This window comes from Pituophis catenifer, unplaced genomic scaffold, assembly GCF_029215685.1.
Source record: "Pituophis catenifer annectens isolate HBS135680 unplaced genomic scaffold, rPitCat1.0.hap2 SCAF_1, whole genome shotgun sequence".
In the NCBI taxonomy this organism is placed as follows: Eukaryota; Metazoa; Chordata; class Lepidosauria; order Squamata; family Colubridae; genus Pituophis; species Pituophis catenifer.
This window is the reverse complement of record NW_027256881.1, coordinates 38,066,159-38,084,240: the sequence shown is the minus strand read 5'-3', so window position 1 is coordinate 38,084,240 and position 18,082 is coordinate 38,066,159. Positions and strand designations below refer to the sequence as shown.

At 38.7% G+C, this 18,082-nt stretch overlaps 1 protein-coding gene across 1 annotated transcript in view; it reads right to left on the bottom strand.

The window, feature by feature from the left end:
* MRPS5 (mitochondrial ribosomal protein S5) overlaps positions 1 to 15,835 on the bottom strand; it is a 33,289-nt gene extending 17,454 nt beyond the window's left edge. The window contains exons 1-5 of the mRNA XM_070947962.1: positions 15,546 to 15,835; positions 13,315 to 13,452; positions 7,144 to 7,269; positions 5,814 to 6,047; positions 4,591 to 4,625 (exon numbers count right to left, since the gene is read on the bottom strand). Of these exons, the coding sequence (XP_070804063.1) occupies positions 4,591 to 4,625; positions 5,814 to 6,047; positions 7,144 to 7,269; positions 13,315 to 13,452; positions 15,546 to 15,615 (603 nt within the window). The 5' untranslated portion in view covers positions 15,616 to 15,835. The remainder of the gene's footprint in view (positions 1 to 4,590; positions 4,626 to 5,813; positions 6,048 to 7,143; positions 7,270 to 13,314; positions 13,453 to 15,545) is intronic.
* Between the last annotated feature and the right edge of the window lie 2,247 nt (positions 15,836 to 18,082).

Here is an 18,082-nt window from a genome sequence, read left to right as displayed (position 1 = left end):
AAGATCACCCAATGAAAGTGAATCCTGAAAGAATCAGGACAAAGAGATTTTATTTTATACAGTGTGAAATTAAATTTTGGAATTCACTGTGAAATATGGCTTCTGTGCATCTTGTAGAGTGAATGTTGCTGAAGCCCCGCCCTTTGGCTTCTGCCTCCCAGCAATGTGCCTCCTTGCAGCAAACAGCAAACAGCCTGGTCAGCTTCAGCACAGCCTGATTTAGCACAAGCAGCTGATTGGCAGTTGGATCTGCCTCCCGGAATACCGCCTATCAACTGTTCCAGGCTGCGGGGAATGCCACGGTCTATCGCTACCTTCGCGCGCCCCATTTTCGGTCTCTCCATTTTCTGTTTTCAGCCTCTACATGCCCCATTTTGGGCCTGTTCTGGGAGGTGGGGAATGGGCCGAAAATGGGGTGCATGGAGGCCGAAAATGGGGTGTGTGGAGGCGGCAATAGGCGGTAGTGGCGATGGGCGGTGGCGATCCCCAAAAAGCTAAATGCGTCTTATAGTCCGGAGCGTTTTATAATAAAAAAAAATTGGTAACATAAATTAAGGGGAACAATGGCCATTAGCCTTGATGGCAGCATGATTGCTTCTGAATACCATCTGCTAGGAGACTAGTGGACTACCTTGGGCAATTGACTGATCACTATGAGAACAAGCTACTGGATTAGATGGCCCAGGGATCTGCTGCAGCAGAACACTACTTATATTCTTACTTGTATACATGTACTTGTACTTACATGTACATGGCCAAATGATATTAGAAGGCCCTCAAAGCAGCAACTTTATACCTTCCAAAGGATTTGGTGGATTCCGTTCTTTCTTTCCTTTCTGAGCAGCAGATTCACAGATACACTTTGCTAACACAACAAAAAGTTTTATACAATACTGATGGTCAAATCAAAGGCACTTTCAATACTTGATTTAGACCTGAGATATGCAAAGCTTTCAACCTAACTATTTTAACGGTACAGTCCTAGGGTTATAACTACCTGATATCAAAGGAAAACACGCTGCCTAAGAGAAGAGTTCATACACAGAACAATTTAACACCGATACCTTTTCTCTCCATGCTCCCATCACTCATAAGGCTAAATTCCACACATAGATTCTTCTCCGTTTGGCATCTTACATTACTTTGAAGGTAGAGAAAGCCAGCAAGACTATGGACTGAGACAACCTTCAAATGTATCTGGGTCTGTGGCATTCAGCATGATGTAGTGTATTAGAAATAAACAGCTTCCAGATAATTACAAATTAATATTCAGCCTCTTCGTTTTTTCAACCCTTTACATGTTGATTAAAATAGAGAAGAAGGGAATAATTTATTGTAGCATCTAAACCCAGAGTCTTCTTCTGTTGCTCCCAAACATTTCAGAATAAAAATAAGCAGTAACTGCAATGCTGGGCACACTGCCAATTGAATGCAATTGACGCTAACTATGAGCCAAGATTGAACAAGGAACAGTGAAAATAATTTTAAAAAGACTAGCGTGAGCATTTTTTTCCTCTGAGGATCACCAAGTCAGATATATAATTTAAAAATCCCCATTGATATCAATGGAAGTGGGGGGTTTTGTATGCAAAAAATTATACCTACTGTACATTGGCATGACAGTCATTTCTTTCAAGGCATACTTACTTAAAATCTATGTGTTTGGTCTTGCCTACCAAACTTGTTCACTCCCATTGGAAGAAAGCAAAGCTGACCACAAATTTTGCTTGATCTGTCTTAGTGGAATATGTAAACTTGGGAAAAGGATTGGGGGCATGATCACTGTGTATAAAAAGATCAGGGGCCATGATCACAATGTATAAAATCACAGATAGACAATGAAAGAAGTGGGCAGAAGAATATTCTTCTCCCTTCTCAATAGGTTCTCCAATAAAGCTAAGAAGATTTAGGTTCTTCAATAAAACTGGAAGATGATTTAGGACAGAATTATTCCTTCAATGCTACATTAATTGCCACAGAATGTGTTGATGGCTACCAATTTGGTTAGGTCTGGAAGGAAATTGGATCCATTCACAAAGGATAGATCTATCTAACATGAAACAAAAAGCCAACTATGGGAAAAACAAGAACAGATTTTTTTCCAGCTCCTGCTTCTGAACCTACTCTACTCACTCTATCTTCCCATGGCTATTGTTAAAAACAAACCAATAGTCTATGATGGTCTTTGGCAGGATCCACCAAGGCTATTCTTGTCTTTTTATGGCACTTTTATTCTAGTCTACTTTCTCTTTCACAATTTTTTAAAAAATCCCATGCTTTTATTCCCTTTGTGGCATTGGAGGAGGAATAAAAAAAGTGAGGTAAGAATTTCTTTTCTTCTCTCATCGCCCCAAGGCAGCGTCCTGATATTTAACACATGACCATAAGACAAATGGTCAACTGCAAAGAAATCATAATCAGCCTATTAACTGCTAGCCTCAGCAAGATCAAGATTGAAGCATGGAAAAGACACGGCTCCTTTAAGGAATTGCAATCAAGTGATGTATGTATGCTCCTGCATGCTCCAGTGCACTTCTTGAAGTCTGAATTTTGAGTATTCCTAGTTCTAATAATTATGTTTCTTCAGAATGAAGGACCCAAATTAAAGTATTAAATTCTCTTGAATATCAAGTACATTTATAAAGCTGGTGAAAAATCCTAGCACCGTTTTAAAATTCAGTTAAGAAAAACCTTAACACAGAGAATTATAATTTAATTTACTAGAATAAATAACTCTACCAAGTAGCAAGAGATCAAATTGAAATGCTAGTGGAAAAGTTTTAACACTTGATCCAGCTGTTTGCTAACTATCATACAAGGTTAATTACATATATACAATTAAGATTGAATCTGGATGGTGGAGGAAAAATCCTAACAAATATTTCAGAAAAGTTTAGGAAAGTTGCATTGTGTTTTATGAATTCTGAAGCATAAACCTTACTCTTTTATATATATATATATTTAAAAAGAGCTGCTGGTAGCAAGAGCACTTCACTTCTATGGGCATGTGGAAGTCTCTGGATACTCTGTGGACATCAAACAGGGGGCATCTCTGACTGCAATATTGATCTTAATAATGATCCTGGGTTGGCCTCAACATGAAATGGCTCATAAACATCTATTTTAGTAACTTAAATAGATGAATAGAGATAAGTAATTTCTCAGTATAATGTATAATGCCTCAAGATTCTAAAAATAATTTTAACTACTGTAGTTTTACATGCAGAAAGTACCCAGTATGGATGGGTATGGATAGGGATGAAAGGAAATTTGTTAGATTTACATTTGAATATATATTCGTCTGATCTGTACTTCTTAGAATAATACATGAATTAGAATGCACACAGTGCAGTACACAAATTGTTATGCTGACTTTTAATTTAAAAAACAGTGAACTGCTGCAAAACTAGGAGAGGACAAAAGGTTCTGTAAGCGCCAATAGGTATACCTGTCTTGAGGAATATGCAATGGCTATGTAAACAGTAATCCATTTTTTATGAATTATTTATAGTAAGGTTATAAACAATCAAGATTCTGACATCAGACAAAATAATAGGACTACTGGAGAAGAAGATAAGATGAGAGCATTTCTAAAACTCTGGTTGTTATAATGCTGGGATGTGTGAGGAATTTATAAGGCAACTTTGCTGGGCATTTGCTTCCTGTTTAGTAGAAATCTGAATTATGTAAAGGATGGGAGAGAATACTACAAAGGGAGTATGAGTTAAAGCCACTGGTGAAGAGTTACTGTACAACGTATTTAGGAAGAGAAAAGAACAGGAAATCAGAAATGCAAGATTATAATCCCAAATCCAAATCCACTCAGTATCATATCACATTTAATACATCTAATGAATAAAAAACTACTTTTAAGGGGAAAAAAATGAGCAATGTTTTTCAAGAGGAGAAAGACAAAAAGTGATCCCGACCCCCCCCTTTATATAATTTTATTCTGGCATACTTTTGGTTTGGATAGAATGCAGATTAATTAGAGAACAGTCTGTTTCTATGTCTATTTCATTTTCATGTGATTAACCTAAGTTAACTTTATTAGTTTTTCAAAATTGATCAGAAATATCCTCTATTTAAAAAAATGCTCTCTTCAAATTATGATCTTAGTTTTTATTGACTTTGATGCAGTCAAGAATTTTTTTAAAAAAACAACCCAGCACATTTTACTTTGAGGTTGTAATACATTATTTCAGAATCCATTGGTCTGACAAATTTTTGTTCTATAGACCAGGCCCACACAACATGTGGCTCACCAACAGCCTTTTACAACCTGCTCATGGTTTTTCAGAAGTCAATACATTCACTGCCATTGCCCAAAAGACACCTTGCCAAGCACCTCCAATGTCTCTAGGCTTCACTGTCATTTTGTAGCTGTCAAACAGCTGATTGATTGGTACACCATATGTTCCTTTGTGGCCCACAATGATTTTTAATTTATTAATGGGGTCCTTTCTTCTCTACAAGTTGCACAGGCTATTACAGAGCTGAAAGGAATAAAATTTACATTGGATTTTAAACATTGCTTTTTATATTTAAAGACACTTAAGCTTACATTTTTAATAAAAAAAAACCTCTTACCTCAAGTACTCTGCTATCAAAATCTTCAAATGTTTCTGTCAGTTAAGGAGACATGTATTAGTGTTATACTGCACATACAATATCCATATTATTTTCCAACAATTAAGGTGCATCTCATCACAATCAGACCTCTGTGGGATCAAGTCATGTGGAATACACTAAATTTTACAGATGTTGGAATTGGCCTCCAAGGAATCATTTGATGATAGCGGTACATCAATGGCCTTGTTCCATGTGAATGCCGTTGTTCCTTTAATTTAGGACAAATATGAACCAGTCCATGCAGCAATAATAGGAGACTAATGAACTGGAACATCTATTCCATAAGGGATGAAAGTGCCTCCAGAACAATAGCCATTTGTGAAATGCAAATGGAAGTATGGAGAGAAGGAGTAGGACTACATTTTGTTTTGCCCTTATTTTTTAAAGTGACAAAATGTAATTAAGTAGGCAGCACCAAATTATAAAGCAAACAGATGACAACCATTTTACTAAATTAATTTTGAAATGTCTTATTCACCTGACTAAGCATTACCTGAGTAAGCAATCATACACAGATCAGGTTGTATTTAAACTAAACAAGAACAGCCAGACTATAAATGCTTATTTTTACTGTGCCAACACTACAACAGGATGTCTAGGAATGAGAAAACAATTATTATTTCTAATTATATTCCAGTTTCTCCAGTAAGTTCGTTTTCCAACAGGCAAATTATATTGAGCCAATTTATCTGGCTCTCTGCTTTGGGTGTTCAATTCTTCTCATAGTCACTGGGGAAATGGTGAATTTGTAGTCAGAATTCATAAACATTACAAGACACTAATTTAAATTTTTGGACAGTTCACAACTTTAAATTACCATTAACAACTTGGAAGAATATGGCAATTGAGCTATATTCTGAATCTTTTCCAAGGTGTTTTAATAAATATTTGCAGTTATTAGATATGATCAAAATCTATGTAGTAAATATGTAGCCTGAACTAATAGTGTGGAATATTACATGTATCTTCCCATCCTTTCCTCTTAAGATAGTATTAGCAAGGAAACAATTTCCCTCCAAAACTAGGGTGGGTTTTTTTGTTGTTGTTTGTGTGTGTATTCTTCTACATGGCCTTCACTTATGTATAAAACTTGGTATTAGCAGTATACACAGAATATGAATCTACCAAACAAACCCTGCTTCTAGAGAACAAAATGTTCATTCTTTCCATAATTATCTCACCTCCATTGAGACCAGGATCAGGAGGTCCTAAACTGACACCTCCCCAGGATCGTCCAGTCCAACCTCTCTCCTTCTTAATCCGTACTTTCCTTCTTTTGTCTAGTTGCTTTTGTTCCTCAGCTTTTGCTAACTGCAAAGCCTTCTGCTCTTCTTCATCTCTTTGAGTAATGCTTTGAACTTTTCCAGATACCATCAACGGAGCATTGAGGCCAGGCCAAAGGAAACCAATTTTTCCTGAACACATCAACACAAAAACAATTACAACTTAAACAAATATTCCTGTCATGGATATTATTTAGCATACTACAAACCTACACTTCCACAGCAAATACCAGAAGTCATAAAATGATTTTGTTTGCACTCGTTCATTTTATATGTACAGCTTATCATGGTATCTTAAGGAAAATTAAAATTGTAAAAAATGGCAGACAATTTTGGCTAACCAGAACTTCCATAAGTTTCCATAAAAACTGTTTTTAATAAGATAGAGAGAGAATCCAACTGTCTAGAACTTATGACTGAAAGTGAGTCAATATTTTTACATACAGTATCTCCCTCTCTTCCAACTTGGAATCAATTTTTTTCAAGTAGAAAACGTATTTCCTGAAATAAATTCTGATTATCACTCTCTTTGGCTATTTTCAGCACCCCACGGAAATCATTATAAATACACCATTATTATGTGGATCCTGCAATAAGAAATTGCAGTACATCCTCATTTCCTAAGAGAAGTCTTTCTTCTGGGATTCAACAGTAATTCCTTCCATGCATGGTTGACCCTATTACAATATTAGGTGTAGTGAGGCCACAATTTACCTCAGGCAGCAGATGCTAGGGAGTCTGGAGAAGATAGCAATGATAGCTTCCCTATACCATTATTGTTTCCCAGGCTTACCTTCCTACTCCAAAAAGATAGCTATCTCCCCTATGTAAGCTATCTTTACCTCCCAAACTATCATTTTACTTTTTACTTATAATAATGTAAAAGGTAACAATATAAGGGATTATAATATAACAACGTAACAACGTAAGGGAGCCAGTGATTAAGGTACAAGCCTAAAAATCAGAAAACTGAGTTTCTAATCCCACCTCAGGCATGCAAACCAGCTGGGTGACTTTGAATCAATCAGTCTTTCTTAGCCCAACTCACAAAGTTGTTGTTTGGGGGAAAATAGAAGAAGGGAGCATAAGATATGTTCACTGCCTTGAGTTATTTCTTAGGGCTCTGATTTAACTCATACTATATCATATCAGCATTTGAGTTCAGTATTAGTTAGGCTGATTTGAGTATTTCATCCCTTCTGGACTCTTTATTATTTCAGGAGTTTACCTTCGCCAAGGACCTGGCCTCTATTGAGATCCTTCGTTCTTTTCCGCTTGGTTCGCTTGCCTCGCCCTTTCCTTCCACCTGCAGTATTCTCTGCTGCAACTCCTTTCCAGAGTTGGTTGGCTGTCACTGTTACGAAACAGACACGTATAAGTTGTCCAAATCATAATATATTTTAACAGCAGTTCAAATAAAGTCTATGCTATTTACTCTTATGTTTAAGCCAGCTATACCTCAAGCAAAATATACCTCAAACAGCTGCTAAGATGGGCTTGCACTTAATTTGTTTGCAGTATAGCAGGGTGGATAAAAAAGATGATTTTTTTAAAAAAAATTAAAAAATGGATTTTTAAAAATTTAAATTGATTTTTTTATTTAAATCAGATTTTTTAAAAATTAAATTTATTTTAATAAAATGCTTTTGGAGTAAAAATCTATCTAAAGATAGTTTTCTATTTAAGATACATTAACAATTTAGTTTATTCAGCATGAAATGGAGCTTAGTTATGTAGCATGTGGCTATATATTCTGCAATATTGGGACTGTCGGTGAGTCAACAGCAGGTCAGAGAAGGAGCCACTGCGGGACAGATGACAGTTGCTCTTTAAAAATTATGATTTAAATCGAGTTGATTTAAATCAAGCCTTTTTACTAGTGATTTAAATCTTGATTTAAATCGAGTTGATTTAAATCAAATCCACCCTGCAGTTCAGTATTTACTGGAGTTAACACCAAATTTATAGGTTAACATAAAAACATAATGATCTGTTGTCTGGAGGTTGAGTCATAGCCACTGGACTTTTTTGGGGGGGGGGGGGTTTGAAATATTTTGCTGCTTAGCTAAGTAACTTCTTCAGTCTGAGAACTGTCATCAACATTATTTCTTACCTAACAATTGCATCAATTTATATAATCTTTTTTATTTCCACAAGACTATCAAATAGTTATTTCCATCACCAAAGGCCTTCCAAAGTGTAAAACTATATATAGCCGTAGGCCTACAGGTAAATCTTTGAGATATGATGGCAATTCTGATAATCTCAATTGCCATTGCTAAACAAGGACTGCATGGGTTTTTCTGCAAGGATCTTAATATCTGCAACTTCAGACTTCCTGCCAGCTTCCCCACGGACTATGCTTGTGACAAGCTGACAGAGAAAGTCACAAATCACAAACACATGACTGCAGGGGTGCTTTGATGGACAGAACTATGACATGTCATACCGTATTTTTCAGAGTATAAGACGTACCGGAGTATAAGACGCAGCTCAGTTTTTGGGGAGGAAAACAGGGGGAAAAAATCTGCCTACCAGGTATTCATCTGGCTAGCGTCCTTAGTCTGGTCAGCTTCAGCACATTATTTTGCTGGTTTTTTATCTCCTGCTTGGGGATAAAAAACAGCTTCTAAGGCACAGCTGAGGGGAAGCAGCAATGAGAAAAGCAGGCAAAGCACGGGGAGATCGCTTCACTCAGCTAGCGCCTATTTAGGGCTGAAAAAAAGCTTCTAAAGAACAGCTGGAGAGTTGGAGCAAAGCATGGAAATCATTTCACTCGCTAGCACTTCATTAAAGCACAGCAGAGAGTCGAGGGAGCAGACAAAGCTGAAAAAAAGCTTCGGAAAAAGCTACATTCGGAGTTTAAGACGCACCCAAATTTTCACCCTGTTTTAGGGGGGGGGGGAAAGGGTGAGTTTTATACTCTGAAAAATACGGTAAATAACATCCATTCTGTGCCACTGTACATCATTCATTCACTGAACATTAAAAGTTATGGCGGGGTCTGTTAATGGTACATATTCCTGGTCCCTGCAAATATGGCCACTGGAATGCTCTATGTTCATGTGGTCCAAATTTGGGTGCTTGGCAGCCCATCCATACTTACGACCACATGGGTGCTTCAATTTACCCCACTGATCCATATCCTTCCCATCTTTGCCTTTTTGGCACCCAGCACTTGCTGCCCAGTACTCTGCAAAGCCTGGTTGCCTTCTTGCTCCTGCTGCTGATCATGCATGCCCACCCTGGCCCCTTTGCAAGGCAACTGCTAGCTGAGCAAGGCTTCCTTCACAAGGAAGCTGGGGAACAGCAGCTTCCTTGCCTGACCTGGTGAAGAAGGCCTTGTGTGGCCAAACAGCTACCTTTCATGGAGGGTCAGGTTCATCCTACCTCATCAGCAACAGGAATAAGAAAGCAATAAAGGTCAACTGGAGCAGTATGAGGGTGGTTAGGGTCCTGGAGTGCAATGGTCTGTATGCCACACTGCTGGGCTAGGCTGCATCTTCTGGGGCTTCCCAGGTTGGTTATGGTTTTGAGCCACACTTTTGGCTTTCCCATGGAACCTGTGGCTTGACACTATGCTGCTGGACTGGACTTCCTGGGGCTTTTGTACTTTGCTGTGGCTTGGGGGCTTAGAGAAACAGTAAAGCAAGCAACCACAGAGCCGCGTGATTTTGGGGCTAGTTGCTGCCCGAAAGCAGGATGCATGACAGCCAAAAGGGCAGAAATGATGGCAATAGGCAATTGGGGGGAGTTGAAGGGAAGGTGGTCTCTTACCTTCAAAGAAATGAAGTTTGGGGCTGGGAGGGGCTAAACTGGGAATGATTTAGATCAGGGTGGGTCTTCATCTAATGATTGGTGGGATTTGGTTAATGATGGCATCAAGAAATGCCATAACATCACTTAGTCTCAATTGCCATCGTAACTCATATTTTTAAGACATTTATTTTAAATTTTCTTTCTTACATGGGATCCATCTTCTTATCATCACATGAAAGAATATAAAATACAGAAACATCTAGGTCTATGTCTGCAGCAAAGTACAGGCAGTCTTTGTTAAACAAGCACTTGTTCAGTGACCATTTGAATTTACGACAGTGCTAAATGAGTAGCAGTTATCACTGGACTTTATGCGACTGGCACTATGTCTTGTGGTCCTGTGATTGCAATTTGCAACCTTTATTGCCGGCTTCCCACAAGCAAAATCAGCAGGAAGTTGCAGTCACATGAGGACCTCCTTTAATGACTCACACGGTCCTTGTTTAACAACAGTAACTGTGACTGCCAGAACTTCCATTCTGAAGTGGTGTGGTCTTGCTTTCCTTATGACCATGTCTTTTAATGATGGATTTTCTAGTTCTAGTTACAGTTGTTGAATGAGGACTATATATAAAGCTTTACTGACTATATGGATCAGCCATTTGAGATAGCTAGGGCAGGAAATGGATACCACAAGAACTAATGGAATTCTATTATTTTACAGGGTATAATAACAACATTTTGAAACCTGGAGTTTCCATCTGCCCCTTCTTACCCCGAAGAGAATCAAGGTGGAGTAATCCTTAACTTCTTTCTCTACCCCTCCTGTTTCTCAGGGATAAGCTGGTATTTACCTAACCCTTCCCTCATTTCTTTTTAAAGGTTATGTCCATATTTATACATTCTACCACTCTCAAATAACTCTTGCATTTAATTATTAATGATCTGAATATGTATGATTTTTATCATAATTATTTATATGATTATCAACATTTTATTTTACCTTTTTGGCATAAACATTATTCAAATAATATACAAATAAATATCATAGCAACAGGTATAATGCACAAGCTAAAATGATTTTTAAAAAGATTTTTTTAAAAGCAGCATTTCTTCATATTAAGGAAAAAAAGGGTAGACACTTCATAGTTTTCATATTCATCAGTCTTCCTTTTGCTATTAGCTGACTAAATTCCTAATGGTTGGGCCAGTGGAACTAGACCTGGGCTTCAGAATGAAGTGATATTTTTAGTGGGACTTACAAACTGCAAAAGAGATGCTGATCTTTAATATGAAATTAGAGTATCAAGATTATAACTGTTAAAAGGCCAAATTTATAAGATCCAACCAAATTTATGCTAGAACCCATTCTGATTTGTTTTCTTGTACAGGTCCATAAAGAATACATTACAGATGGTGACTATAGCAGGAACTGTTTAATTGTGCCCTGAGGATGAGTACACTGAGATTAGTTTAGAGCAAAAGAGATTTATGAATAATTTCAGAGTCTTGTTTCATTTTGAACCTCAATTTACCCAAATATTCTGGTTTTACTGTCTTCTCTACTGGCATTCTGTATTCCATACTCTTTTCTTCCCATCAGCCACATGACTCATCACTACTAAAAAAATCAATTCCCTACTCCTCTTCCACAGTCAATATGGAGCACAGGCAAATCAATTCACAGCTGGTGGTGACAATACTGCTAAGTGCTACTTAAAATGTCCCACAGTCTTTCCTGAGGTGACAGTGCATGGCTAATGTAAAAGTAATACTTCAAATAATTTTCAAAATATGGAAACTTATAGCACTTAACTAGTCCTAGGCACAACAAACACTGTCAATTGTCCATCAGGAAATTAATAATTCATTTTTATTCCCTCCGGTTAATATAGCAAGTAAAGATATAGAAGAATTTAGAAAATGTGGACTGGCTTAGCCCTAATCAAGCTTACTTGACACAAACTCCAACAATTCATCTCTGCTTCAGAGGCAGATGAAAGGGAGTTCATCTTTTGTATGTTGATATTTTCATTCATCCAGTACTGATGCTACATGGAGGATCTAATCTAATCTAAATTCTTTTTTCCCCTTTTGTTCTAGGGCTAGTTCCAGCCAGTATTAATGGGATCTAGCTCATGATTCTCTGCTTTGTGGAGTGCTTCAGAGCTTTCTTCTTTCCCTGCTCTTAACATCTGCATGAAGTCAGTCATCTGTTGGCCTGGGGTGAAATATTCTTCATATGCTAATAATACTCAGTTGTACATCTCTATCCCTGGGCTGACCAGGCAGTGCTGCTAAGGTCCTTTCCCACTGTCTGGAGGCTATGAGGGTCTGGATAGGAGAGAATAAGCTTCAGATCAAACTCTGGTAAAACTGAATGGCCATGGACTTTTAAGGCCATCTAGTGCTGGGGATGTTCCATCTTTAATTCTGCATGGAGGTGCAGTAAGAGTTGGTGCACAATTTGTGGGTCCTCCTGGACATGTGGCTCCTACTCGAAGGCGTTTTTGCACAGATTTGTCTTAGGTATCAATTGTTCCCATTCTCAGAACAGTGTCACACACGGTGACTCATTTTTTAAAAAAATTTGATTTATATGCCGCCCTTCTCCGGAGACTCAGGGCGGCTTACAATGCGTTAAGCAATAGTCTTCATACTTTTGTATATTTATACGAAGTCAGCTTATTGCCCCCAAACTGGGTCCTCATTTTACTTACCTTAGAAAGGATGGAAGGCCGAGTCAACCTTGAGCCTGGTGAGATTCGAACTTACAGTAATTGCAGACAGCTGGTGTTAATCACAATGCTTTTAGTCTGCTGAGCCACTAGGCTCATTTGGATTATTGCAATGTGCTCTACGTGGAGTTGCTCTTGAAGAGCACTCAGAAGTTGTAGCTGATGCAAAATGTATTGTGCAGATAGTTGTTAGCATTTCTTCTTATGCCCATAAAACAATGCTGCTTTGCAAGCTGCATTGGTCCTAGTAATGTTTTAGGTGTGATTCGAGGTACTGGTTATCAGCTACAAGACTGTACATTGGAGAGGACCAGGCTAATTGTGGGGCCACCTTTTTCCTATTGTTTCCCTTATCCCACCAGATCTAGAGAGGTCCACACTGTTTCTAACAAACAGTGTCATCTTGTTGAACCCTAGAGTCATGTCTTCTCAATGGTGTGCCTGTCCAATGGAATAGTATCCTTCACAGATTCAGATGGCCCCAACCCTGAATTGAAAACCTGGCTATTTGGGTCAGGTGGTTAGATGGCTCTATTTAAGGCAACAATGCTGATTTTATAGTCCTAAATAATTTATGGGCTGGTTGCCTGACCAACTACCGTAAATATCTCTCCTGCTACAAGCCTGACTAATAACTTAGATTAACAGGAGATGCTTCTGCTACCAGAAGCTTGTTTATTTAACATGTGGGAAAATGCCTCCTCTTGTGTAGCATCAAGGCTATGGAATAAAAAGTTTTCACCAAGATTTTCACTATGAATAGATTTTAATTTAACTTTACATTTTGATTTTAAATGTGGTAAGCTGCCTTCAATGTTTATAAAAGTAGAAAGATGGGGTGTGAATCTAATTAACGTAAAAGTATAGGCTACAGGATTGATTAGCAGCTTCCAAATACTTACATTTATTGAAAAAGCTTCTCTGCCTTCTCTGCTGCACTGTCACATTATATGATGCAGAAATGTTGCAATGTGTCTGAAATGTCCATGCCAAGGCAGCATACTGGCAACTGATTCCATGGTTTGAAATCAAAGCATAACCTGTGGGGAAAAAAGCATGTTAATATCCCAATTATTGAAAGGTTGAAAAAATATTAATTTATGAATAAGAAATATCTCAAAAAATGTTAATATATTTGGATACATTTCTTGGATAATATCTATATACACTGTATAAGAGAAAGTAATAAATTGAGTGAAAGTATAATACATTAATTAAAAAGTATATATTGTTTTATAATAAATTAAGTGAAGGGATAATAAGAGATAAGGAAGCTTCTTGCCCTGAAGGCTTTTCTTTTTCTGCTCAAAATCTTCTCTTCGCTTCTTTATGGCAGCGAAGAAAATATAGAGTTCTTAAGATGATTCAGTCACCAATAATTTTGATAGATTCTTGTACTAAATATAACAACTTTAGACTTTTGCTGACCAACCGATCAAACATATCTTTTCACCTATTAAAATAATTTAAATGTATTAACTTAATCAATTCACTCATTAATATTTCTATGCTAAAGCAAATTACCCCAATTTAAATATAAAGCATTAACCCAGAAAAGCAACAGAGAGTCTACATCTCTCTAGCCAATTTACAGAATAATTGTTTAATATTATAACACACACACACACATTTTCTAGATAATTCTCTAGACCAGTGTTTCTCAATGTTGGCAAGTTTAAGATGGGTAGACTTCAATTCTCAGAATTCCCCAGCCATGCTATCCATTATAAGCTTGGCAAGGTTGAGAAATATTGCTCTAGACTAGACCAGGGGTGGGCAAATATGGTAAAGTTACAAGCTATGGACTTCAATTTCCAGAATTTCTGAGCCAGCATGTCCACAGGCCATAAAGTTGCCAGTTGTCCACCTCTGTTCTAGAGAAAATAATTTCCTTCAGCATCTCTGTTACTGAGAGCATGGACTCTGCATTTTCTTCGCTATAATACAGAACCAAAGAGATGATTTTGAACAGAAAGAAAAGTCTTCTAGGCTAGAAGCGTTCTTATCTCTTATTATCCTTTCACTTAATTTATTATAAAACAATATATACTTGTTTTTTGTCCATGAACAAAAATTCCTACCTATGAATAACAGTTGGAGCCCATTCTCAGTATCATCAACTCTTACTCCTCAAAGTTGGGAGGTTCAGAAATGGGTATAATTCATACAAAAACACACCCACAGAACAAAATTCTATTACAGATTATCATTGTTGTGTTTTACCCACTTACCACTTTGCTTCAGGGTAATGTCATAGAAAGCAAGGCCTGTGAGACAAATGAATGCTGCAGTATTTATTGAGAAGTATGACATGGGGCCAGTGAATGTTGGTACCAACTGGACTCACAATCTCAGAAGAGAACAAAGAGACAAGAAAGGGCTAAACTCTCTGCATTTGAAATATTTTTAACATTTATTTATTATTGGTAAATTGATTTGCAATTGATTTGAGGTGATTATTCTAAGCACTATTGGTTAAACTATATCCGCAATAAATTCTGAAAGCAATCCCTCTTAACCAGAGCCTATTCCAATTTAGCATGCTCTTTGTAATGCAGGCAAAAATTACACAGTAAAATACAAAGTTATGCAACAATTCTAGTTATTTTGGTTTATTCCGAATATGTAAATCTGCAAGTTTACAATGCAATTCCACTGTTTTTTTCATGATAGCCAATCAAGTTTGCCAAAAGGGTAATGCAAGCTAGTAGTTATTTAGTTATTTTATGGTTTAGTGTGCCATGCAAAGGCTTAGGAATGGTTAAGTTAATCACGGATGCTAGTTGTGAACAGTTTACGTTTATTTATTCAGGAGCTGACTTCCCTAGTTCAGTTGGATTTATTCCCATTTAAGTAACCTTGCCTTGACACTCAACCGTGGATAAACTTCTTGCGAGGAAATACTAAATTTCAGAGCCCGTCTTCTCATTTTTTTATTAGCAGATTTGCTACTCTTAAAAAAAGCAACCGAAGCTGCAGCGGCTAGGATGGCTGCAATCAAATACAAATGATCATATACAAGGGCAGAGGCTAGAAGGGCCCAGAAGAAGAAAGGCTAACGCGAGGAAGCCCCCCGATCCAGCCCGTGCATGGAAACCTTCTCAGCCCAGGCGAAAGGAAGGAAAGGGTTCACCTCTGCACGCGGTCCTGAGGATGCCGGCATTGCAGACTCTCTGGGCCGCAACAACTACGGCGGCCGCCATGTTTCCAAAGATCCCCGGCAGCTCCCGTAGTTCTTGCGGACAGACACCTTCTTCCGGATCTCAAATTTGAGCGCGTAAAAGTAGGAGTTCGGTTTTTCAGTGAATCAGATGCAGTTAATCAGAATGACAGGCACTGTTGAAGGCAGCTTCTTCTCTCGGAGGGGTTATCTCCGGGTCCTATAAACCAGCATTTCTCACTTTAAGATGTATGGACTTCAACTCCCAGAATTCCCCCGCCAGCCATGAGAAACACCGTATACCCTTGCAGATTCAAACAGATTCAAGAGTTCTAGTCCGAGAAGGGTTTGTCGTCACATCCTGGTTTCTTTCGAAAGGGGGAAAAAAAATCTGCTTCCATTTGCGGGGTTCTAAAACATTACTGAAGCCTCCAAAAGGAAGGACACGTTAAATAATGAATCGATGACTATCTGTATTGTATTACTGCCCAGCGTCACGGCTGCCTTTATCAATACGAAGAGTAGCACCTCGTCCTTTGCAAGTGAGCCTGGTTAATATGCTCCCACTCCGCTTTTCGATGGGACGCTTCTAAAACAGGCTCAACAACGCGAGAAGCAGGCTGCCTTAATCTTCACCTCTCTCTCTCTCTCTCTCTCTTCCTCCTTCCCTCTGTGCTGGGGATCATATAAAGAATATTCCTCCATGGTTTGCGGTGGAGCTGCAGCTGCAGCATAAGCGACAAATATAAAGAAAAAAAAATCTCCCTGCCTATTTTTTTTTAAAAAAAGCCTTTAAAAGCCACTTGACTTTTGGTGGCTGCCAGGACCACTCCATGTAGTTTTCTGGGCAAGATTTCAGAACTGCTTGTCTTATTTTTATTTAATTTATATTTTATATTTATATTTATATTTATTTATTTAATATTGTCAGCTTTTGCCCATGGCGACTCAAGGCGGCTTACAGAATATAAAACCACATTTAAAACAATAAAACCAACAAAAAGAATCAAATAAATTAATATAGTATAATATAATAAAATAACTCCCCTGCCCCGGCGACAGCAGATCACACGAGCCATTTAATGGGCTCCATCCTGCTCTGGGTTCCCCAGGCCTGCTGGCAGAACCAGGTCTTCAGTCCCTTCCGGAAGAGTATTAGAGTGGGGGCCCTTCTAATCTCTGGGGGAATGATGTTCCAGAGAGAGGGAGCCACCACGGAGAAAGCCCTTCTAGATCCCACCAGATGTATCTCCCTCAGGGATGTGACTCGCAGCATTCCCTGCCTCCTTGCTCTGATGGCTGGATAAGGATCAAAATAGAAGTAATGACAACTATACAGAAAAAGAAAGAAGTTTGGAAGATAAAACTGAGATGTCACAGGGAAGAGAAAACTGATGTATTAAATATTTGTTTGCTTAAAAAATAAAAAACTTTTTAAAAAAATATATAATATTGCCAGCTATTCAGCCATGGCGACTCAAGGCGGCTTACAGAATATAAAACCACATTTAAAACAATAAAACCAATAAAAAGAATTGAATAAATTAATATAGTATAATATAATAAAATAACCCCCCTGCCCCGGCGATAGCAGATCACACAAGCCATTTAATGGGCTCCATCCCACTCTGGGTTCCCTGCTGGCAGAGAATTAGGGTGGGGGCCCTTCTAATCTCTGGGGGAATCTCTGGGGGAATGATGTTCCAGAGAGAGGGAGCCACACGGAGAAGGACCTTCTGGGTCCCACCAGTTGTATCTCCCTCAGGGATGGGACCTGCAGCATTCCCTGCCTGCTTGCTCTGATAGGTTGGGTAGATGTGCCTGGCAAGAAAGGATTCCTCAGATAACTATCCAGCCCCTAACAGCCTCCAGGCACTGCGAGAGGGAGGACATGGTATAACTTAACTGACCACGGGCTGAGATATACAGCTGAGTATCATCAGCATATTGGTGATACCTCAGTCCGTGGTGATGGATGATCTCACCCAGCGACTTCATATAAATGTTGAACAGGAGCGGAGAGGGTACTGAGCCCTGCAGAACCCCGCAAAGCAGTGGGCAAGGGCTAGATCTCAGTCAACACTGACTGAGAGGGCTGCAGAAGAAGGAAGTGAACCAGGATAGCACAAGGCCTTCCATTCCCATCCCCTGAAGCCGCTCCAGGAGAATACCATGGTTGATGGTATCGAAAGTTGTCGAGAGATCAAACTGGTGGTCACCAACTGGTGGTCCATGGACCACTGGTGGTTTGTGAGAAAATTTTTATGGTCCGTAAAAAAATTATTTGCATTTTTTATATTGCACTAAATCAGGAGTCCTCAAACTACGGCAATGAACATTTGTGTTGCTGCAGAGAGTCTCCCCCTTCAAGGGCTTTTTGTGCAAGTTGGAGGGAGGAAGAAATTCCGACTTGGGGTCTGCTTTGGCCTCCTGGTGCGGGGCTTTGGGCGAAGGCTAGAGGGTAGAGGCTAGAGTTCCAGTGGGACTGCATCATGGCCTGGAACTGGCCG